This window comes from Sinocyclocheilus grahami, unplaced genomic scaffold (assembly GCF_001515645.1).
Source record: "Sinocyclocheilus grahami isolate Dianchi unplaced genomic scaffold, SAMN03320097.WGS_v1.1 scaffold1473.1, whole genome shotgun sequence".
Classification (NCBI taxonomy): domain Eukaryota; kingdom Metazoa; phylum Chordata; class Actinopteri; order Cypriniformes; family Cyprinidae; genus Sinocyclocheilus; species Sinocyclocheilus grahami.
The window spans coordinates 16770-42245 of record NW_015506652.1 but is presented as its reverse complement, the minus strand read 5'-3'; the positions used below and the strand labels follow the sequence as shown (position 1 = coordinate 42245).

Below are 25476 nucleotides of genomic sequence, written 5' to 3'. Positions count from 1 at the left end.
ATTTATTTATTTATATATTATTTTTTTTTTTTTTTTTTATATATGTATGTGTTTCATTTTCCTTTTAGTTAAGGTTTTAATTTATTTTTTTATTTTTTTTTTGTATTATTTACCATTAGCTATTTTTATAAATTATTACAAATTTATAAAAAAAATTATTTTTATAATATAGTTTTTACTCACTACTCAGGCCTACTTCAAGACTAAACTAAATGAAAATGAGAAACGTTGCCTTGGCAGCTGGCTGAAATAAAATATTTGTTTTTATTCATTTAACATATTTATTTTTTCCCGAGTACCGAACATGTTAATTTTAATGCTGTTGTCATTCTCCCCTTTAATGCCATGGTACAAGACCTACAGTCTCCTAATAAGACTTAGCATGTGATTTCCGGAACGGACCGTTTCATAAGTCGGATATTAAAAGTCTGCATGTTGTGTTTCCCGCAGGGGCTGATAGTGAGCTCCAGCGTCGCTCATCCTCTGAGGTGGAGCTAAGATGAGCATTACCAGTGATGAAGTCAACTTTCTGGTCTACAGATATCTGCAGGAGTCAGGTAAACCCCCACAAAACCACCCCAGGCATCGAGATGAGCTCAGATCCTCAGTCACACATTTACTCACGGGTTGAAATAAAGCGACGGTTCGTTGATGGAAAGCCCTTGTGCTGCAGGTTTCTCTCACTCGGCGTTCACGTTTGGCATCGAGAGCCACATCAGTCAGTCGAACATCAACGGGACTCTGGTGCCTCCCGCGGCCCTCATCTCCATCCTGCAGAAAGGCCTTCAGTACGTGGAGGCCGAGATCAGCATCAACGAGGTGAACATCTTCATCATCTTCATCATCAACCATCCCAATGATTCTAGTCAAGTCCTTCAACTCTTTGATTTATCTGCATCTGTGCATGAGTAACTTTCACCTGCTGTGAGTCATAAAAAATAAATAATTAAAAAATAATTCAATTAGTGCCGTCAAACAATTTATCGCGAATAATTGCATCCAAAATAAATGTTTTTGTTTACATAATGTGTGTGCGCTGTGTATATTTATTATGCATATAAATACACACACACACACATGCATATTTAAGAAAAATTTTATGTCTATGTATTAAATATATTTATATAATAAATTATATGAATATAAATATATGCATGTAAATATTTTCAAAATATATACTGTATGTGTGTGTACATAATAAATATACACCGTACGCATACATTTATTATTATTATAAAATTATTATTTTTATATTTAAGAAAAATTTTATGTCTATGTATTAAATATATTTATATAATAAATTATATGAATATAAATATATGCATGTAAATATTTTCAAAATATATACTGTATGTGTGCGTACATAATAAATATACACCGTACGCATACATTTATTATTATTATTATTATTTTTTATATATATATATATATTTTAGTTTAGTTAACCTTTTTATTTCAGGTAACATTTTTTTTCTTCATTTTTTTTACGGTTTTAGTTTACTATAATAACCTTGGTCTGAACCTTTGGTTTACATTGATATAAAAAACATTATAATTTGATCTAAAGGCTTAAATGCTTGAAATGATCAATACATTTTTAAAACGTTTGTCAAAACATAAACATAAAACTATTAATTAAATAATACAGTTAATACTATCATTAATAACATTTTAAAGTCATGGAAATTTTTATAAAGAAAATAAATTTTTCTAGTAATGCCGAACTCTATATTTTGAGCAATTTTACTAAAATGTTTTGAGCAAAAATGGCATTTGTATGTTTTATTTCATTTTAAAATGACCACAAACAAATGCAAATGTCGTAAATTCATTATTGAACCGTGAAGAAATCCAAACCCTTCCCACAGGATGTTTTTGCTCTAGATTTTGCTTCGTGTCACTTTAGCTTGTGTTTGATGGTGATATTGTCTCTGAACGTTTCAGGATGGCACAGTGTTTGACGGCCGGCCGATAGAGTCTCTGTCGCTCGTCGATGCTGTGATGCCAGACGTGGTTCACACCAGACAGCAGGCCTTCAGAGACCAACTCGCTCTGCAGCAGCAGCAGCAAGCCAACAGCTCCAGCAACTCAAGCGCGGCTCAGTCCTTCGCCACCAAGAACGGAGAAACCGCGGTCAACGGAGAGGAGCTCGGCACCCACATGCTCCGTAAGTAATTTAACTGACAGGTGTAACAGGCCAGAAACATGCTTTACATGAGTACAGATGCGAATGCTTAGCTAATGGAGCCATGGGTTTGATTCCCAGGGAAAAATACATTAACTATGTAGTTTGAATGCACTTTAAGTAACTTTAATAAAGGCATTGACCAAATACATACACTACCAGTCAAAAGATTTTGAACTGTAAGATTTTTAATGTTTTTAATAGTGCTGTGAAACGATTAATCGCGATTAATCGCATCCAAAATAAAAGTTTCTGTTTACATAATATATGTGTGTGTACTGTGTACATTTATTATGTAAATACAAACACATGCATGTATACATTTAAGACAAATATGCTGTTTATGTATAAAATATATTTATATATAATATAAATGTATATACATGTAAATAATATATTTAAGAAAAATATGCTGTTTATATTTTATATATATAATAATATACATGTAAATATTTTCAAAATATATACTGCACGTGTGTGTGTGTATTTATATATACATAATAAATAAACACAGTACACATACATATAGTATGTAAACAAAAACTTTTATTTTGGATTAATTGCGATTAATCGTTTGACAGCACTAGTTTGTAAAGCAGTCACCAAGCCTGCATTTATTTGATCCAAAACAGTAACATTTTTAAATATTTTTACCATTTAAAATTACTGCTTTCTTTTTGAATATATTTTAAACTGTAATTTATTCCTGTGATTTCAAAGCTGAATTTTTAGCATCATTACTCCAGTATGCTGATTTGCTGCAAAAAACATGTATTATTATTACGTTGAAAACAGCAGAGTAGAATTTTTTCAGGTTTCTTTGATGAATAAAAAGTTCAGAAGAACACCACACAGAATATGAGAACACAGCAAAATATCATCTTTCACTATTGGCAAAATCTTAAAGGAGACATATTATGCCCCTTTTTACAATATGTAATATAAGTCTCTGGTGAATGTGTCTGTGAAGTTTCAGATGTGTCTGTAAAGTTTCAGCTCAAAATACTCCACAGATCATTTATAATATAATTTTGAAAATGCCTATTTTGAGTGGAAGCAGAAACACGCTGTTTTTTCGGGCCTGTCTCTTTAAAAGCAAATGAGCTGCTGCTCCCCGCCCCCTTTTCCAGAGTAGAGTTGCGCCATTACAGCTCGGACCTGCTAAAAACATCTGTTTTGGTTCTGATTATCATGTTTATCGCGCTGAGATCATGAGTTTTAAACCATATGAGTTTAAACTTCTGATGTAGGGTTTTCTGAGCGCACACATCTGAAGCACACGCACAGAAAGCGGCTGTCACAGCATGTGAGCACTAAACTAAGTTCTCACACACACACACACGTTTACGTTAAAAACACACGAGTTACAAAAACAGTGGGTTATGTCTGTGAAGGTAAACAGCTGGGAAATAAATCATGTTTATTTTAGATCTGTGTGGCAGCAGCAATATACAGTAAATAAATCAATAAATCCACTGCTCTGTCGTCTCCTCTGAGGCTGGGACTCTAAACAGTGTTCTGTGCTCGTCTGTGCAGCCAAACACAGATCAGTTAGCGTGTTTTGCTCAAACTTTCATCATGGCATTAGAGCTGCTACACCGCTGTCGCTTGTGAAAACACAATAACGGCGCTGTGGGTGTAAACTTACAGATTAAGGGGCGTTAATATTATAATGAGATCCCTTCGCCACGTCACCAAGAGAGAGATCAGACGCGCTGGTTTTCTCAGACGCTTGCATTAAAAGGCTTCCCAAAACAAAGTTACTGGGTTAATCTTTTTCACGTTTGCATGGTTGGTAGATGCACCGGGGACCTGATTATAGCACTTAACACCTGGAAAAGTCAGATTTTCATGATATGCCACCTTTAAGGTATTGAGAGATATGTTTGTCAGTTTCACACACGGTGTGATTGTAATCTGCTTCTCCTCTCTCAGATAATCATTTGGAGGCGATGGAGATGGACGACGAGGTCCAGATTCCCGCCACGGTGTTGAGAGGTCACGAGTCGGAGGTCTTCATCTGCGCCTGGAACCCCGTCACTGACCTCTTGGCCTCAGGGTGAGTCCATCTGACCTCTGACCTCAAGGGACGGAGCTGAAGGATTTTTGACGCCGTGATGAGTTTGTACAACCCGCACTGGAACGGCTCTGTGAAATGACTTGAATTGCGTCAAATGTTTTTCTAAAATTAAACCAGTCATAAGGGTCAATTTTGTGAAATTGAGATTTATGCATCATCTGAAAGCTGAATAAATAAGCTTTCCATTGATGTAAGGTTTGTTAGGATCGGACAATATTTGGCTGAGATACAACTATCTGGAATCTGAGGGAGCAAAAAAATCTACATATTGAGAATATATGTAATATATAATCTTAGCAATGCATATTACTAATCACAAATTAAATTTTCATATATTTACGGTAGGAGATTTACAAAATATCTTCATGGAACATGATCTCTACTTAATATCCTAATGATTTTTGGCATAAAAGAAAAATCTATAATTGTGACCCATACAATGTATTGTTGGCTATTGCTACAAATATCCCCCAGCGACTTAACACTGCCTTTGTGCTGCAGGCTCACATTTACTATTTTTATTGATTTCATATTTTATATATTTATATATATATTTAATATTGTACTATTTTATTTAAAAGCAGCATTTTAAGTGCATTATATTTAAATGTTGGTTCATAATTCATAATATAAAAAAGTATCAATAAAAATGAATTAAATCAAGGTAAGACACTACAGGCAGGACACTATTTGGTTTCACAATAGTGTAAAGAAAACGGCCCAAATACACATTTAAATGTTTATTTTATTGCACTGTATATTTGTGTGTGTTTATGCAAAAAATAGTGCATATTTAATTAGATCTGAAAATTAAAGTTTCAGAAAAGTTGTGATACAAAAAAGTTTGCGATTCGTAATGCAACCAATCAACTGGGGAACTGTGGTGATGTCTATTAATTATATTTTTTACACCTTGTGTGTCTTGCCTAAAAAGTGTATTGCATTAATTGTGTTGCTCATGTGGCAGCTCTGGCGACTCGACGGCACGCATATGGAACCTGATTGAGAACAGCAGCGGCGGCTCGACTCAGCTGGTCCTGCGGCACTGCATCCGAGAGGGAGGTCAGGACGTTCCCAGCAACAAAGACGTGACCTCGCTAGACTGGAACGTGAGTCGCTGTTAATCGTTCAGAGCCGCGGTGCTCAGCTAGGGGCCGCAAAACGCTAATAAAGCAATGAGCCCAAGAAGCCGGGGTTTACAGTGAATTTATAACAGCTAAGGGGCGTTATTAAGCACGACGCAAACCCCCTTAGCTGTTATAAATTCACTGTAAATCGAATATTTGTCGAATTTAAAATAAAAATCCACATTCGAATGCAAAAACGTTGCATGATGTAAGTGTCGTTGCATTTTAATGTTTTTCGTAGCTTATCCAGTTGAAGCCACTGGATGCGGCGCTGCTACGTTGTTCATTAAAAATATTGCGGAAAAAGAGAACATCAATGCGGAGATGATGTTGTTTTGCATCAAAACTGAAACCAAGCCGTTCTCACAGAACGCATATTTATCGCATTTTCTAAAGGGACATCTGTCACCTTTACACTCTCGTATCGCACATGTTTAAATCCACATTCGAATGCAAAAACGTTGCATGATGTAAGTGTCGTTGCATTTTAATGTTTTTCGTAGCTTATCCAGTTGAAGCCACTGGATGCGGCGCTGCTACGTTGTTCATTAAAAATATTGCGGAAAAAGAGAACATCAATGCGGAGATGATGTTGTTTTGCATCAAAACTGAAACCAAGCCGTTCTCACAGAACGCATATTTATCGCATTTTCTAAAGGGACATCTGTCACCTTTACACTCTCGTATCGCACATGTTTAGAAAGCCATGTAAAATTAATGCAAGTTTAACTTTTAAAAAAACATTTTGGTGGTTTTTCCCCATTTCACCATTTATTATGAAAAAGTACTCTTTGTGATTGGTTTTCGGTCTTTTATATTAAACTGTACATAAATACGTGATGCTGTTTTGGTTGTAATTGTTTAAGCAACTTAATTATATGTGACTTAGAAACTTTGTTTTAAACTAGTGCTGTCAACCTATTAATCGCGATTAATCGCATCCAAAATAAAAGTTTGTGTACTTTTAGTTTGTTGTAAGATATGTATGTGTACTGTTTGTTTATGTATAAATACACACACATGCATGTATATATTTCAGAAAAATGTTGTTTATATATGAAATATATTTATTTATAATATAAATGATATGAATATAAATATAGACATGTAAATATTTTCAAAATATATACATGCATGTGTTTGTATTTACATAAGTATACACAGAACACACATATATTATGCAAACAAAAACATTTACTTTGGATGCGATTAATCGTTTAACAGCACTATTTTAAACATTATGCACTTATTTTATTGCTTTGAAGAAACGTGCGCTAGTAATATTTTGATAATATTTAAGTACAAAATTCGAATTTAGTTTTTCAGCCATTTTGACAGCCCTAAAAAAAAAAAAAAAAAAAAAAAAATTTAAAAAAAAAAAAAAAAAAAAAAAAAAATTTTTTTTTTTTTTTTTTTTTTTTTTTTTATTGATCGAAATCAATAGAACTGGCATAATTTTTCTTATTTTAATTTGTCCCTTAACAACTGTCACTTATATTTAAGAATCAGGATTCTCACAATCTTGGAAAACCTGGAAATATGAGTGAGATTTCCAGACATGGAAAATAAATTAATAAAATCTTGAGAACTCGTGGAAATTTCAATAATGAATATAGGCTGCGTCTTTCTAGTTTTGTCAAGCGTTAAAATATTTTGAATAGAAATTCATGAGAAATTGCCATTACTGAGATATTTAAAATGTATTAATTAATTCACCCCTAAAGATCATTCTGTTCTCTAACTTAATTTCTATAGCACTGTTAAAGGTTTCAGTTCTTCAATCTTCTGAAATTACAGAATTTAAATATGCATTTTTAAATTATTATTATTTTTTTTTAATTATTTTAATTTTAGTATGATTACATTATTGCAAGTAATTTAAATATAAATAATAAAAAAATTTAAGTAATTATTTTATATGCTAAGTTAATAAACCAATATCAGCTAATAGCTGGGATATTAATAATTAACTATATATCTTATTCCTATTTCTCATCTTATAAGAATGATGATCAGATTATTGTTTTAACATTGAGTTTTAATTGTATTATATTACTTAGATCAGTTTGTTTCATCATCAGATTTGGAGAAATGTAGCATAGTATCACTTGCTCAGCAATGGATCCTCTGCAGTGAATGGGTGCCGTCAGAATGAGAGTCCAAACAGCTGATAAAAACATCAAAATAATCCACAAGTAATCCACACCACTTCAGTCCATCAGTTACAGTTGAGGTCAAAAGTTTACAGAATCTGCAAAATGTTAATATTTTACCAAAATAAGAGGGATCATACAAAATGCATGTTACTGTTTATTTAGTACTGACCTGAATAAAATATATTTCACATAAAAGATGTTTACAAGAGAAAAAATGACACCGTTCAAAAGTTTTCATCCCCTTGATTCTTAATACTGTGTTGTTAGCTGAATGATCCACAGCTGTGTTTTTTTTAGTTTAGTTGTTCATGAGTCCCTTGTTTGTCCTGAACAGTTAAAACTTTCTGCTGTTCTTCAGAAAAAACCCCCAGCTCCCACATTCTTTGGTTTTCCAGCATTTTTGTGTATTTGCACCCTTTCCATCAATGACTATATGATTTTGAGATGCATCTTTTCACGCTGAGGACAACTGAGGGACTCATATGCAACTATTACAGAAGGTTCAAACGCTCACTGATGCTCCAGAAGGAATAACCATGCATTAAGAGCCGGGGGGTGAAAACTTTTGAACCGAATGGAGATGTGTGCATTTTTCTTATTTTGTCTTAATATCATATTTTTTCATTTAGTACTGCCTTCAGAGGCTATAGAAGATACTTACATGTTTCCCAGAAGACAAAATAAGTTAAATTTACCCTGATCTTCAAATTCCGAAAGGCTCTTAATGCATGTTTTTTTCCTTCTGGAGCATCAGTGAGCATTTGAACCTTCTCCAATCAATAAAAACTCACATTGCATTCATGTTGTACATTTGATCAGTTCATGCAGTCGCAGGGAATCGAACCCGTGATCTGTGCATGGCAAGATCCACGTTTTATTGGTTTGAGCTGCGCAGTGCATTCAGAGGGAGAGAGTTATTACCTGACTTTTTTTCTGTAATCATTCATTTATTTCTGTGGTTCTCGTCCTCCTGCAGACGACAATCATTTGGGACGCTCAAACAGGTGAAGCCAAGCAGCAGTTTCCATTTCATTCAGGTGAGTTTACAACCTACAGCAGTTCATATGTGAAAACCTGCGTTTGTAAAAGAAAGTATTCATTAAAATATGCCAATGTCAGATTTTACATTTGTTTTCAGATTTATAAACCCGTATGTTGGGCCTACGAAATCCTTTTATTTATTTTTTATTTTTTCCCGGATTCTATTTTTTTCTTCCCCCAATTTGTTTTTTTTACATTGTAATTTAATTTTTGTATGATGTTTTAATGGTTAAATTAAATTTTAGTTTAAAATTCAAAAGTTCAAAAAACATGTCTAATTAATTGAAATGGTTAAGCTTATACAATATATCAATAATTAATTATAAGCTTATCAAAAATGACGATTTTAAGGCTCTATGAAATCAGTTTTGTTTTATTTCCAAATTCTGTTTCTTTTTTTTTTCTTTCTTTTTTTCTATTAAATAATAAATAATTTAATCTTTTTATTAATTCATGTATTTTAGATTAAAATAAATAATTTAAATATAATAAATTAGACTAAAATGTGAAAATTACTTAAATACATATAATTAAAAAAATATAAAATAAGTAAATACATCTAACTGTACTGTACTGGAAATATTTTCCAAATAATAATTTAGGCATATTAATAATATTAGTAATTATATTACAATTTATAATAACAATCTAATCAATAGAATTCATAAATCTGTAACAATTTAATAATGTATTAACATTTTTACAATAACAGAAACCTCCTTTTGAAGATTTTTTTTTTTTTTCAGAAATTCTAAAGTTTGAACTTTTCTGGGATTTAGGATTTAATACAAAATAAACAATGGTAATTAAATGAAGGCATGCAACAGTAACAATTTAATTACTCTCTAACTTTGTTGCAAACAAAGTGCCACACATCTGTGGCTTAGCGTTAGAATTAAAACACGGAAGAAAATTGTGATGCAGTAATATAATTCTGTTATCATTTCTTTATTTTGGCGTGTTGTGGTGAAGATCTTTGACGCTAGTTGATGTGGTGTTTATTAACTCCCGCAGCTCCGGCGCTGGACGTGGACTGGCAGAACAACAGCACCTTCGCCTCCTGCAGCACTGATATGTGCATCCACGTGTGCCGCCTGGGAAGTGAGCGTCCGCTCAAGACCTTTCAAGGGCACACGGTGAGCAGCGCACACTAACTCACGGGCTCAGGCTTTACTGCTCCCCAGCAGCAGATAAACATGTTTGTTTGCTTGCAGAATGAAGTGAACGCCATTAAATGGGATCCGTCTGGAATGCTGCTGGCTTCCTGCTCAGACGACATGACTCTAAAGGTAGGAATCACGTCCCAATATTCTTTAAATATTTATTTTTACTTATGTTTTTAATGGTAATGGCTCCTCCGATTGGTAAAATGCATGATGAAATGTGCATTAAATATGATCAAATTGTGTTCCTCTCACGGCAGATCTGGAGTATGAAGCAGGATTCATGCGTTCACAATCTTGAAGCGCACAATAAAGAGATTTACACCATTAAATGGAGCCCAGCCGGCAGCGGGAGTAGCAATCCCAACGCTAACATGCTGCTAGCCAGGTAACGTCCCTGCTAACCTGCTAACCTGGACCAAGACTGCTAACGTTATCTAATAAATTTGATGATGATAAATTAATTTAAAAAATTATAAATGTATAAAATAAATGACATTAGCTTAGATATACATTTAAAAATTATTACAATTAATTACATTAAAATTAATTAATTAATAAAAAATAGAAAAAATAAATAACAAATAGAAATGAAGTTAAAAAAAATTGATTAGATGTAAATAAATTTAAAGCAAGATTAAAGTGAAGTAAATGAATAAAACTGAAAAAATAAATAAAACATTAAATATATTTTAAATTAGATAAAAATAAAATGATTAAGTCAATGAATAAAAAAAATAATTAAATTAATGAAATTCAGGTTAAAATAAATTAAGAGATTAGATTAAAATAAATTTGATTCAAACAAATAAATAAATAACAATTAGATTAAAATAAATTTGATTCAGACAAATAAATTAATAAATAACAATTAGATTAAAATTACAAAATTAGATGAAATATATTAAAAAGGGTTCAAATAAATTAGAATAAAATGAATAAATATGTAATGTATAATGCAGTGAGATTATATAAACAGAATATAATAAATTTAGATTAAAATGCATTTAAAATAATTTAAATAAATAAAAATTTGATTATTATAATTAAAAAATAAATTAATAAATAATACATTGACTATACAGTACTGTAGTGAGTAGAAAAAAATATTTTTATTTAATTTAAAAAAATTGTAATTATTTAACCTAATAGATTAACTTAGTATTTTCCAAATAATAACCTAAGGCATATTTATAATAATTTTTCAGACAATTGATGCCTTTTACATTTTAGGATGGCAGTCCCTCACATGAGAATATGATCATATTTGGGGATCCGTTAGGTTTGTAATATTAAAAACACTTAATCTAAACCGATTTAAAACCGCTCGTGTCAAGGTAAAAGTCTGAAGTGTTGTATAGGTTGTCTCTCTTTACATGTTTATGAAAAGCTTCTTTGTGTTCCTCAGCGCCTCTTTCGACTCGACGGTGCGATTATGGGATGTGGAGCGAGGCGTTTGCGTCCACACGCTCACCAAACACCAGGAGCCGGTCTACAGCGTGGCCTTCAGTCCGGACGGGAAGTTCCTCGCCAGCGGCTCCTTCGACAAATGCGTTCACATCTGGGACACGCTGGTCAGTACGGCAGCACCTTCACACACAGCTGAGCGTCAGTGTGATGAAGATGATGATGATGTGTGTGTGTTTCTTCAGAGCGGCGCGCTGGTGAACAGCTACAGAGGAACCGGAGGAATCTTTGAGGTTTGCTGGAACAGTGTGGGAGATAAAGTAGGAGCGAGTGCATCAGACGGATCGGTGCGTTCATCCACCTGTTAAAACTGTTCGGAGAATTTGACTGAAACGTCGTTTTCATAAAATATCACCGTGGAAGCTCAACTTATATTTGTCTAAAACTAATTTTTTACGATTGTGAAAAACACTTAATTCAGTCACGCGTCTGTGTCTGAACTTTGGGCTTTAGTTTCAAGGTTATAAAATGTTCAATAAGATAATATTATGTGAAATTAGATTAAATTTCAGGGTTTTTTTGCCTAAAATCAATTATATTATTTATAGACTATTATAGTTTTTATTATTAATTTTAAATTAGTTTTATTTTATATTTCAGTGTTTATTTTAATTTAAGTTACATTTTTAGTAATTGTTATGTGCTATTGCAATTTTTATTAGTTTTTGGTTTCATTTTTAGGTTGTTTAATTTTTATTTCACATTTTGTTTTTAGTTTTTAATTCAGCTTTATTGTCGATTCATAATTTTAGTGCTTCAACTTAATAAATATTTTGGTTTATTTTAGTTTTAGTTTTTCTTTATTTCCATTTAGTAATTTGTTTTTCCAACTTATTTAAGTTTTCAATTTCTAGTTTATTTAATAATAATTTTTCATCTAATATTTAAGATATTTTAGGTTTTTAGATTAATTTATTTTTATTTCACGTTTAGTTTTATTGTCGATTCATAATTTTAGTGCTTCAACTTAAATATTTAGGTTTTATTTTTTTAATTTTTTTTTACTTTTAGTTTTTCTTTATTCCCATTTAGTAATTTGTGCTTCAACTTATTTCAGTTATATTCATCTAATATTTAAGATATTTTAGGTTATTTAGATTTAGTTTATTTTTATTTCACGTTTAGTTCGAATTCAGTTTTAGTTTATTTATTTCCAGATAGTCATTTTAGAGCTTTAACTAAATAAAACATTTAAAATGTTGCCTTGGCTAACTAACTGAAATAATAATTTTAAGTTTTTCATCTAACATTAGGGTTTATTTAAGGTTATTTTGTTTCTTTTTTGTTTTTGTTATTTAAATTCAGTTTTATTTTTTTGCACATTTTGCACATGCCCTTCCCATTTGCACTGTTGTGGTCATTGGCCATATATAAATATATTATGGTCATATATAAACATATGCTATTTACATACCTCACTGTATAATGCAACTTCTGTTTATACTTCCTTTGCACCTTATGTTGTATTTACAGTCATTTGCATTGAGCTGGTCTCTGCCCTTCTACCTCAGAACTTGCACTATATGTCCTAAACCTTAATGTATATACATATATTTTATTTGTATTTATATACTTTATTTGTACTTCTGGTTAGATGCTAACTCCATTTCATTGGCTCTGTACTTGTGCTCATTAGTAAAAAAAAACATAAATTCAGTTAGTTGCATTTTTATTTAGTTTACATTTTTCATCTAATATTAAGGTTTATTTATTTATTTATTTAACGTTTTTAATTTCCAGCTTTGTTTCGATGCACAAAAATCTCTCTTAACAGTTTTAGTTGATGATAATATAATAACCCTGTTTAAACATCGTCTTGTTTTTCCAGGTCTGTGTTCTTGATTTACGGAAATAGCTCTCGGTGAGTCCGGATGCAGGATCGTGCAGCTAAAGCCTTCAGCGGCTGCTGGTTGTGACCGAACTCGTTTCTTCTGTTTCTTCCGGTCGACTGAGACCCGCAGCTTCACCGGGAACAGAATCCAAATGTTGAAAACCAAATTAGAGGAAGGTCTCGGTCGATGAAGTGGACGCCAAAGAGCTGGAGACGCTTCATTGGAAAGGTTTTATTGGGTGTTTTGGACGCCACTGACATTCATTGGGCCATTTGACCCTTCATAAGTGAAGTCTGACCATAAGAAAACATATTTTTAATGGAGAACAAACTTCAAATCAAGACGAGTTTTCCTTTGCAGGAGAACCATAAATAGTTCTGATTGTTTTCCAACTTTAAAGAGGGATGAAGACGTCAGCTGCCGAGTACTTGGGAAATATCTTAAGATTCTCCGATATTAAATATACAGGTGTAAAACCTCCCCACTGGATGTACATTTAATGAATGTAAAGATGTAAATGAGATCGTAACACGCAGATTTTATAAACTGTTTATATGTTTATAAACTAATCTTTTTCCCAAAAGTCTTTCACACTTCTATGTTGTTGTTTTTTCTGATTCTGTGCACATCGTGCCTGCTGGATCTCCGCAGGAAGCCCAGTGGTTTTGAAGAAATCGATCATATGAGGATTTGAGCCTCTAAATATCGTATCGCAAGTTTTGGGCCGCGTTTGAATTCTCCGCGTCACGGTCGAGTCCTAATCGGGTGCGATTTGATAAAACGAGAAGTAATGAAAGCGCTCTCCTCCATGCAAATCTGAATTTTGTTTTATTTTGTTGATCACTTGGTTGTTTCTTTTATGTGGCGTTGTGCTGGGAAGCCCCGCCCACCTTGAAATTTCATTGGTCCAAAATCCTAATTTGCATTAAACGTATTCAATTTCAATGTGGACAGGCTAATTACTGAAACTCGAATATATGGAGACAATGCGGACAAAAATATACATTTATCGTGGCTAGGGTTGCAAAAAGGTGGAACATTTTCTGAAACTTTCCAGGATTTTTTTGAATATTCCAGGGATTTTTGGAAAGTTTCCGGAAATTTACAGGAAATTTTCCACCTTTTTGCAACTCTAATCGTGGCCAGGGATTAAGAATTTCTATGATTGATCATTCGTTCCTTTAATTTAGTGAAATTCTTTTAGTAAAATCGTTTCCATGAATTAGGGAATTTGTTCCCTTGTTTTAATAAATCGTGGCCATGTTGTACTAATGTACTTGATTTAATTAATTCGAGGGAACAAATTAGTATGACCTAGACACGATTTACTAAAAGAGGGGAACGAATTCTTAATTCGTAACTGCGATTTACGAGTAAACTAATTTGAATGACGTCGCCACGATTTACTAAAACAATTTGAGTTGTGGCCTCAAATTTATTAAAATGAGGAAACAAATTTTTTATTTGTGGCCAAAATTTACAAAAATTAGGGAACAATTTCTTAATTTGTCGTCATAGTTTTATTAAAACGAGAACAAATGAGTACGACAATTCTTGGCCACGATTTACTAAAACAAGGGAACGAACTCTAAATTCATGGCCTTGATTTAATTAGAACGAGGGAAGGAATTTGTACGAATGAAGAATTCGTTCCTTCGTTTTAGTAAACATGGCCACAAATGTATTAAAACGATTGAACGAATTAGTACGCCGTGGCCGGAGTTTACTATTAAAACGAGGGAACGAATTCTTAATTCACAGCCACAATTTAATTAAAACAAGGGAGCGAATTAGTACAACGTTTTGTTGCCACGATTTACTAAAATGAGGAAACCAATTATTACGATGTGGCCACGGTTTACAAAAAAGACGGAAGGGATTCTTAATTCATGGCAATTTATTTAAAAGGATGGACGAATTCTACATTTGTGGCTGCGATTTTAATTAAAATGAGGAAACGAATATGTACAACGTGGCCACAAATAACTAAAACTACATAGGAATTATAAATTCATGTCCATGATTTAATTTAAACGAGGGAAATAATTTGTACGAATTAAGAATTAGTTTCCTCGCTTTAGTAAATTGTCGCCACAAATTTGTTAAAATGATTGAACGATTAGTACGATGTGGCTACGATTAACTAAAACGAGGGAACGAATTCTAAATTCATTTCCACGATTTGATTAAAATGACGGAAGGAATTTGTACAACCTTTCATGGCAACAATTTACTAAAACGAGGAATCGAATTCTAAATTCATGGCCTCGAATTTGTTAAAATGAAGGAACGAATTAGTATGACGTTTCATGGCCATGCTTTACTAAAATTCTTAATTTGTTGACGCAATTTATTTAAAACGAGGGAACGAATTCTTAATTTGTGGCTGCGATTTAAACCGAGGGAACAAATTAGTATGTTGCCATGATTTACTAAAATGCCGTAAGGAATTCTAAATTCATGGCTAAATTAAAACTAGAGACGAATTTGTACATTTACATGGCCACAAATTAATTGAAATGAGAGCGTTAATTATCGTGCGGAGCTTCGATAAGGTCGTAAGGATGCGATCAGTCGTCATTCTATCTTTACAAAGTTTTTTTTTTTTTTTTTTTTTTGTCCTTCCACACTGAAAGTGAAACCTGCCAATCAAATATGTTGACCAATGAGGTTTCAGCGTGGGCGGAGCTTCTCAGCACAACACTGCTGAAATAGAAACCAAGCAACCATCAAAGTCTCATCATCAGATTTAAGATGAGATGGTGAATTTACGTTAAACGGAGACACACTTTGTTATCGGATGAACCCTAGTTTATCGCTTAATCGCGTCTCGTCTGAGTTAGGTGCATTTTCAGCGGACACGTGGTTAATGTTACGTGTTTTTCTAACACTGTTTATCGTATGTCCGTCTACTGAGCTTTGTGTTTGGTGACCAGGTTCGATCAGGAACTGATTGGTTAGTCCTGCTGTAAACTTTAAGCAGTGATCGATGTCTTCGCTATTTAACCGCGACTGGTCCAGCGTTAATTTCGTACAGTACGTACTGCACCGTCGTGTGCTTTTGACAATGGACGTTTCTTTTTTTTATCAATAAAACCAATTCTAGTGGGTTTTAATGTTTTTTGTTTTTTTTTTTAAATGCATGGAAAGCGTTGCATTTCTGCGTGCCGTGGGTTTCCGGAAACCCTTATCGTCTGTGTCAGACTGAGAATTGCGTCGCGATCTTGGCACATCGAGAGATGCATGTTCTGGCGTGTGTCTGACCTGCTGCCAAGTATAACGTTTAGATCTGTTTCGTGGACAAAACTGAATCTCAATGTCTTGCATTCAGAGGCTCAAATAAATCACTCTATTTTGATATTATAATCAGTCGTGTTTGATTCCTCTTGCATGTGAAACTCCATGACAGAAATGTTGGAATAATTGTCAAAAATTTGGAATAATTAAATGTTTTAATATTTTTGAAAGAGTCACCTGTGTTCACCAAGGCTGCATTTATTTTGTCAAAAATACAGTAAAAATTGTGGAATATTATTAGAATTGTAAAATAGCCGCTTTTTTGTGAGAATGTTAAAACGGCATTTATTTGAAATCTTTTGTAGCATTATACATGTCTTGACTGTTACTTTTGATTAGTTTAATTCATTATGGATCAATAAAAGTGTTATTTTTAATATTTTTGTATGAGTTTTCAAAGATGCTGAAAATTCAGCTTTGCATCACACAAATAAATTACACTTAAAAACGTTAACATGGGAAAACTCTTATTTCAAATTATAACGTTTCACAATTGTTACCGTTTGTGATCAAATAAATGCAGTCTTTTGTATGCAGAAAAGACTTGATTTAAAAACACCAAAAATCTAAACTATTCCAAACTTTTGTTTTTACCTTTAGAGTGCGTTATGTTTTTGGCCAAAGTGGTCAAATATTCATTTTGGTCTCTAAATAATGAATTAATTTGTGCCACATTCAGTCAATGTCAACCTACCAATTAAACCAAAAAATGACACGCTTCATCTTTAATGAGAGCATTAAATGAAGTATGTTTAATAAGTATAATTTAATTCCGTATAAAACAAGCTACATGTCTACACAATCTCTATGTGCTGTATGATAGTGCATTTTTACAGTGTGATCCTTTGGTAAATGACATTTTAAAGACCAATTATATTTGCACTTTTGATTCAAATCAAAGTTTCGTGCTGAATTATGTGTCGTTTCAGAGAAACCTTCAACAGCACAAACAGGCCAGGAGACAGAAGTGATTGATTGATTGTAGAAATGCATGAAGGCTTGTTTTGTCTTTGTGAGTCAGAAGTTGGAGAGCATGAGAGAGCGTGTTTGAGGCCGGCGGCACGTTCAGCCTGAAGAAATCTCCAGTGATGCTCCGTTTGGCTTCACATCCTCAAACTCTCGCTGCTCACTGGATATGTGGATTTCTACTGTACTAGACTCTGAATCTATGAGATGAGATAGAGAAGACTAGTTAATTTCATCCCTGATGTTGCATTTTTAATGCTGTTTATATATTTAGAAATTAAGGTTTATACACCACCTAAAAGCATAATAAATAAGCTTTCCATTGATGTATGGTTTGTTAGGATCGGACAATATTTTGCTGAGATACAACTATTTGAAAATCTGGAATCTGAGGGTGCAAAAAAATCTAAATATTGAGAAAATCATCTTTAAAGTTGTTCAAATGAAGTTCTTAGCAATGCATATTACTAATCAAACATTAAGTTTTGATATATTTACGGTAGGACATTTACTAAATATCTTCATGGAACATGATCTTTACTTAATATCCTAATGATTTTTGGCATAAAAGAGAAATGTATAATTTTGACCCATACAATGTATTGTTGGCTATTGCTACAAATATCCCCCAGCGACTTAACACTGCTTTTGTGCTCCAGGGACACATATATATACATGTATATAAAATACAGTGGCTCTTAACTGTTTGTGCTTTATTACATCGACTAAAAAGGAGAATCTAATGCATGAACAACATCAGATGTGGTTTAGCAGTCAAACCCAGAGGAACAAAAATAATAATGCTATTTTGTCAAACTACACAGCTAAGACCAATTGTTATTGAGTATGTATATATCTTATTTTCCAATTAAAAATCTCCAAATTGCATTTACTTGAGCAGCATCACTCTATTAGATATCAAGACCTTTCATAATTGTGTCTTGAATATTGAGTGTATTTTGGCAGATGTTTTTGCATGCAAGTATAAACACATTTATAACAAGTGACAAAACACACTTGTATACAAGATACAGTCCATAAAAGCAATTCATAATATCTTATAAAGTGTTTCTTGTCAAGTAAGTTTATCATTTTAATGAAATTTAGATATTTTAAATGGGAAAATAATTAATTTGTGACAACAACAGGATAATATGGGATGTATTTCTCCTCCTGTGTGTAAGTCGATTTATTGTGCTATCCTGTGTATGTTTATATGGTTAGTAGTGTTTATTATTTGCATTTAATTTAGTTTCTTCCTGTAGAACAGATCCAAGATTCACCGGCTGAATCATATGAAATATAGATTATCAGAGCAGTATATATTATACATATGTACATTTATTATTTAGTATTTACACTAGTGGTCGAAAGTCTGGAATATTTTTAAGATTAATATATGCAATATATTTATATATGTAAGGTATATTTAAGATTTTTTTTTTGTGCATTTGAAAGATGTCTCTTTTGCTCACCAAGGCTGCATTTATTTAATCGAAAACACAGTTGAATTTGTGAAATATTATAAATAATAATATATATTATTATTATTAGCCTAAATAAGCTGATGAAATACACAATTACTGTAACTGTGAATGTAAGCTGGCTAACTACCTTACAAAAAATAACCATAGCCTATGGTTTTACTATTAAAATGTATTAATACATTTATTATATAAAAAATAAATAGAAACAAAAATGGTTAGTTTAGTTAAACCACGGTAACCATGCACAAAATTAACCATTGATTTATTACACTAACCATGGTATTTGTACAACTGTAGTTTTACAAATGGTAATTAATAAAAAACATGGTTAATTTTCATTTTGAGGGGGAATTTTAATGTGGTCTGTGCTACTTGCGTGTTTCTTTGTGTTGTGAGCACTTGCAGCACATGTGCTGTCAAACTGATGAATATGTTTTCTTAATTTGCTGGTGCTTTTTCTATTTGCACGTGTTTTTTGACTTTGCTGTGTGTTGAGCTCTCTCGGCCACCGTAGTTTTCTATATGTGAATATATATAGTAAAATGTAATTTTTTGCATTGATCAAATCTGTATTTTCAGCATCATTACTCCAGTCTTCAGTGTCACATGATCTTCAGAAATCAGTATAATATTCTGCGATCATTAAAAAATTTGGGGTAATAAAAAAAATCATACTTTTATTCATCAAGGTTGCACTGAATTGATCAAACGTAAAGACAAAGACATTTATAATGCAACAAAACAAAGATTTCTATCTTTAAAATAAAATGTTCTATTGAACCTTTTGTTAATCCGTGGATCCTGGAAAATAAAACGCATCACGGATTCAACAAAAATATTGGGCGGCACAACTTTTTCAGCATTGATGATAATCAGAAATGTTTCTCGAGCAGCAGATCAGCATATTATACTGATTTCTGAAGATCATGTGACACTGAAGACTGGAGTAACGATGCTGAAAATACAGCTGTGCATCACAGAAAATAAAAAATAAAAAAAGTAGAAATTAAGGGGCCAAGCACTACAGAAGCGAGCAAAGGCAGCAAGCATTAGATTAAGTGCAACAATAAGTCATTAAAGACATTTGATTTTGAAGATGATTTTTGTCAAAATTAAAAACCATAACTACAATCACTAGGGTTCAAAGAAAAACAAAACTGCAGACAGGAAGTTCGGCTAGTTATGGCATAATTGGTATTGATATTCTTGGCATGACCATACGCCAATGTATTTATAGAATATGGTATTTTACAACTAAATTCTAAATAGCTGATGCCCAAAATGGCTGGCATGAGAAAATTAGATACTTTTCGACTCTGTATAATGCTTAGAATCTAAAGAGACCAGTTTAGCCAAACCGTTCAGAAGTTAGAAGCAAAAATAGCCATTTTCATATCTCCTGACAGCTAGGTGGTGCTGTGCCGAAACTGTGCAGGTGCCCTCAGGTCGAGGTTGTTATAACACGTGTTATAACACGCACCAAGTTTGGTTTGAATATGCTAAAGCGTTGTGTAGATATAGCCTCGCGTCTATTTTTGGCGTGCTCTTCGCAGAATTAATTTTGTGTGTTATTCGAAAATGGTTTGACTGATCTACTTGAATTTCGTAATGTTTTGCCAGCATGTTCTGAAGATGATCTGAGCCAATTTTGGTGAAAATCAGACAAACGGTCTAGGATGAGTTTGAAAAAAGTATGTTTTTCGTACAATTGAAAATTGCTAAAAATCTTGACCCATAGAAATTTACATTTAATTATGCAAATTTAAATTTCATGGCATGAGCCAAGGAGTAAGAGTACAAAATAATTTCTAGAACTTGCGGTTCAAGAGGTATTAGCATAAACATGAGCGCAACTCTGAACTGTTGGTGGCGCTAGAGAGTTTGAGTTAGAGGCTCCAAATTTGGTGTGTTTAATGTTGTTACTGTCCTCAATCAGTGTGCCAAATTTCATAACTTTTTACCATACGGTTCTATGGTATGACTCAATAGAGTGAAATTAAGGGGCCAAGCACTACAGAAGCGAGCAAAGGCAGCAAGCATTAGATTAAGTGCAACAATAAGTCATTAAAGACATTTGATTTTGAAGATGATTTTTGTCAAAATTAAAAACCATAACTACAATCACTAGGGTTCAAAGAAAAACAAAACTGCAGACAGGAAGTTCGGCTAGTTATGGCATAATTGGTATTGATATTCCTGGCATGACCATACGCCAATGTGTTTATAGAATATGGTATTTTACAACAAAATTCTAAATAGCTGATGCCCAAAATGGCTGGCATGAGAAAATTAGATACCTTTCGACTCTGTATAATGCTTAGAATCTAAAGAGACCAGTTTAGCCAAACCGTTCAGAAGTTATAAGCAAAAATAGCCATTTTCATATCTCCTGACAGCTAGGTGGTGCTGTGCCGAAACTGTGCAGGTGCCCTCAGGTCGAGGTTGTTATAACACGTGTTATAACACGCACCAAGTTTGGTTTGAATATGCTAAAGCATTGTGTAGATATAGCCTCGCGTCTATTTTTGGCGTGCTCTTCGCAGAATTAATTTTGTGTGTTATTCGAAAATGGTTTGACTGATCTACTTGAATTTCGTAACGTTTTGCCAGCATGTTCTGAAGATGATCTGAGCCAATTTTGGTGAAAATCAGACAAACGGTCTAGGATGAGTTTGAAAAAAGTATGTTTTTCGTACAATTGAAAATTGCTAAAAATCTTGACCCATAGAAATTTACATTTAATTATGCAAATTTAAATTTCATGGCATGAGCCAAGGAATAAGGGAACAAAATAATTTCTAGAACTTGCGGTTCAAGAGGTATTAGCATAAACATGAGCGCAACTCTGAACTGTTGGTGGCGCTAGAGTTTGAGTTAGAGGCTCCAAATTTGGTGTGTTTAATGTTGTTACTGTCCTCAATCAGTGTGCCAAATTTCATAACTTTTTACCATACGGTTCTATGGTATGACTCAATAGAGGAAGAAGACGAAAACTAATGGACGCAATGAATATATTAACATAGAAAACAGTTGTTTGAAATTGCTATAATATTTCACAATTTTATTTGTGATCAAATAAATGCAGCCTTGGGAATCAGATTTTCAAAAACGTTGGTAGTTTATAGTCTTTATTTCTTACAGCTCAGGTCCCATTTGAACATGTATTTTATTTCATTAATTTACAGATGCAGCATTCAAAAGCCCAATTCAATGTTCCTGCTGCAGTCCGTTACCTTCAGACAGGACACTGATGGCGTCTGAGGGCTGCTGCTGTCCATTGGCACTCAGGTTCTTCTTAATCTCCTGAACGTGGCTTTGGTAGAGCAGCGCCGATCCGGCGACAGGCGTAAATCCACCTGCCAGCGATGTGGAGGCCGAATCCCAGGGCAGCTCACGCCGTCTCTGCCGGCTGAAGTCCACGTTTAGCCCCGTCCAGCCGTGAAAGGCCAGCGTGTTGAGAAACCCCTGCATGGGGTTCAGGATCCCCTGAGGACAGAGATGCGTTTAACGAATCGTGCTCAAGTGAGTTATCCCAAATGCAGTATTGGAGAGTAACTAGTTACATGTAGGCTAATGAATTTGCGTAATTTAATTACAAAATAAATGCAATCTGTTACATTAACTGAGAAAAAATGTGCAATTAAACTACAGTTATTTATTAAAACATTTATGAAAGTTACATCTGAATATTTTCACACACACAGATATATTTTTTCCAAATTGCATTGACTGCTCTAAAATATGAGACACCAATGTTTCAGGAGTTTAATAATAATAATAATATGTTTAATTTATATAGCGCCTTTCCCAGGCTCAAGGACGCTTTACATGGTACACCAATACAACAAATACTCATTACAAAGAAACTATTTAAGTGGACATTTGCCCAATTTAGTAACAAAAGTAAGTAAAAGTAACAAAAGTACAGTATTCTTTGTTTAGGACAAAGAATAGGACATGGGATGCTTATTTAATAACCGTTTTATTTCCTATTCGGTTTTATGCATATGCTTTATTTATATTTATTTGCATATAAGCTCTATATGCAAAGATTGGATTTCAATTAAACGTATCACAGCTGTTAAACTATATCTTGTTTTGGTTTAAAATAGGTATAGTTCAGTCATGAAACTCTAGATGGCGCAGGCTGATGGGTGTTAACGTAACTGATGATTTTCACAGCGTTAAACGACTTGGCTCAAGCTGATTGGTTCATGTTGCATACGCAGCAAATGAGTTTGCTACTTTACATTTAAACGGCAAGTTAGCATTCATTTGAGCATTTGCAGCGTGCTTTCAGTGTTCTCTGAAACCCTCCACCTTCCCCAGCTCCACCTGTATAGATCTACTACGGGGTTATTTTATATGCTATTTGTGCAGCAGCAGTATGTCTTAAATACTCACAGCACTGTATCGCTGTATGCATTGGCAGTAGCAAGTTCCTGTACTTGCTTGCAGCAGCAGCAATAATCTACAACTACAGCAATTCAGCAGCAGCTACAGCGTAGCAGATTTATTCCACCAAGACCAAATACATTAACATTGTCATATCACAGGCGTAAATCCACCTGCCAGCGATGTGGAGGCCGAATCCCAGGGCAGCTCACGCCGTCTCTGCCGGCTGAAGTCCACGTTTAGCCCCGTCCAGCCGTGAAAGGCCAGCGTGTTGAGAAACCCCTGCATGGGGTTCAGGATCCCCTGAGGACAGAGATGCGTTTAACGAATCGTGCTCAAGTGAGTTATCCCAAATGCAGTATTGGAGAGTAACTAGTTACATGTAGGCTAATGAATTTGCGTAATTTAATTACAAAATAAATGCAATCTGTTACATTAACTGAGAAAAAATGTGCAATTAAACTACAGTTATTTATTAAAACATTTATGAAAGTTACATCTGAATATTTTCACACACACAGATATATTTTTTCCAAATTGCATTGACTGCTCTAAAATATGAGACACCAATGTTTCAGGAGTTTAATAATAATAATAATATGTTTAATTTATATAGCGCCTTTCCCAGGCTCAAGGACGCTTTACATGGTACACCAATACAACAAATACTCATTACAAAGAAACTATTTAAGTGGACATTTGCCCAATTTAGTAACAAAAGTAAGTAAAAGTAACAAAAGTACAGTATTCTTTGTTTAGGACAAAGAATAGGACATGGGATGCTTATTTAATAACCGTTTTATTTCCTATTCGGTTTTATGCATATGCTTTATTTATATTTATTTGCATATAAGCTCTATATGCAAAGATTGGATTTCAATTAAACGTATCACAGCTGTTAAACTATATCTTGTTTTGGTTTAAAATAGGTATAGTTCAGTCATGAAACTCTAGATGGCGCAGGCTGATGGGTGTTAACGTAACTGATGATTTTCACAGCGTTAAACGACTTGGCTCAAGCTGATTGGTTCATGTTGCATACGCAGCAAATGAGTTTGCTACTTTACATTTAAACGGCAAGTTAGCATTCATTTGAGCATTTGCAGCGTGCTTTCAGTGTTCTCTGAAACCCTCCACCTTCCCCAGCTCCACCTGTATAGATCTACTACGGGGTTATTTTATATGCTATTTGTGCAGCAGCAGTATGTCTTAAATACTCACAGCACTGTATCGCTGTATGCATTGGCAGTAGCAAGTTCCTGTACTTGCTTGCAGCAGCAGCAATAATCTACAACTACAGCAATTCAGCAGCAGCTACAGCGTAGCAGATTTATTCCACCAAGACCAAATACATTAACATTGTCATATCCATCACCATGCTAAAATCTTCCGAGAGTTGTCATGATTGAACTGTATTTAACCTCAGAATGATCTCAAAATAAGTCTAATTTTGTGGTGTCTAATTCAAGTGATGAAGGATTTCGAAAGTGACAATAATCAGTGTAAATACTACTGTAAGTTTAACATTAGAAATTTAGAGAAGTAATCAAACGTAATCAGTTACATTACTTTAAAACCCCTTAACTGTCACCGTCCCACCTGTGGGACTTTTGGCGCTCTTTTTTTTGTTGTCTTTTTTCTCTATCAAATCTTTTAGTAATCATCATAAATCATATATCATTTGAAAGCTTAGAAGCCCAAGATTCATCCTGTGAAAACCATTTCGAAATCAGACATTGCGTTACCATGGAAATGGTACTTTAAAATCTTTTGGCGGTCTCCTCCTCCTTAGTGGGCGGTGTCACGTGTCATATTACAAAATGTGATAGAATTATTTTGAGATAGAAGTAATATTGACAGAGAAATCTAGACATTTGTGACAGAAAAATGTATTTAAAAAAATTGCATAAAAAAAATTAAATGGAGTTTGGATGGCACCCGGTGGCTATTTGTGGTATAACGCCCTAAATAAAATCTCACAGGAACCTAAATTTTTTTCATATCAACTTCAAATTTGGAACATAACTTATTTAGACATAAGGCTTTAATTTTATACCAATTTTAGAGTAAAACCTGATATGTAAAATAAAATAAAATCAATATAGTGCATTTTCTTTACAGTAAATTTAAACTACTATAACTTTTTGATACTTACATTTTCCACTTTTGCGATAATTTGCAGATTTTTGTCTTTAAAAAGAGACCAACCTTATATCTGTATTCCAAAGTGTTCATAAATTACAACAATTTAAGTTTGGATAGTGCACCTGCATGCCTATT

General features: G+C 33.5%; 2 protein-coding genes across 3 annotated transcripts in view; one reads left to right on the top strand and one right to left on the bottom strand.

The window, feature by feature from the left end:
- LOC107570540 (transducin beta like 1 X-linked) overlaps positions 1-14079 on the top strand; it is a 28524-nt gene extending 14445 nt beyond the window's left edge. The window contains exons 2-13 of the mRNA XM_016256768.1: positions 451-557; positions 674-819; positions 1945-2167; positions 4121-4244; positions 5233-5386; positions 8525-8585; positions 9604-9725; positions 9804-9878; positions 10013-10140; positions 11161-11326; positions 11405-11506; positions 13048-14079. Of these exons, the coding sequence (XP_016112254.1) occupies positions 500-557; positions 674-819; positions 1945-2167; positions 4121-4244; positions 5233-5386; positions 8525-8585; positions 9604-9725; positions 9804-9878; positions 10013-10140; positions 11161-11326; positions 11405-11506; positions 13048-13074 (1386 nt within the window). The 5' untranslated portion in view covers positions 451-499 and the 3' untranslated portion in view covers positions 13075-14079. The remainder of the gene's footprint in view (positions 1-450; positions 558-673; positions 820-1944; positions 2168-4120; positions 4245-5232; positions 5387-8524; positions 8586-9603; positions 9726-9803; positions 9879-10012; positions 10141-11160; positions 11327-11404; positions 11507-13047) is intronic.
- Positions 14080-16988: 2909 nt separating this feature from the next.
- The window catches only part of gpr143 (G protein-coupled receptor 143), a 25148-nt gene continuing 16660 nt past the window's right edge, over positions 16989-25476 (bottom strand). Inside the window, exons 8-10 of one of the 2 annotated variants that reach the window (XM_016256771.1) lie at positions 23370-23499; positions 22035-22157; positions 16990-17514 (exon numbers count right to left, since the gene is read on the bottom strand). In XM_016256771.1, coding sequence (XP_016112257.1) covers positions 17414-17514; positions 22035-22157; positions 23370-23499 — 354 coding nt within the window. In that variant the 3' untranslated portion in view covers positions 16990-17413. Of the gene's footprint in view, positions 17515-22034; positions 22288-23369; positions 23500-25476 lie in introns of both variants that reach the window. The other variant, XM_016256772.1, reaches the window with a different exon arrangement.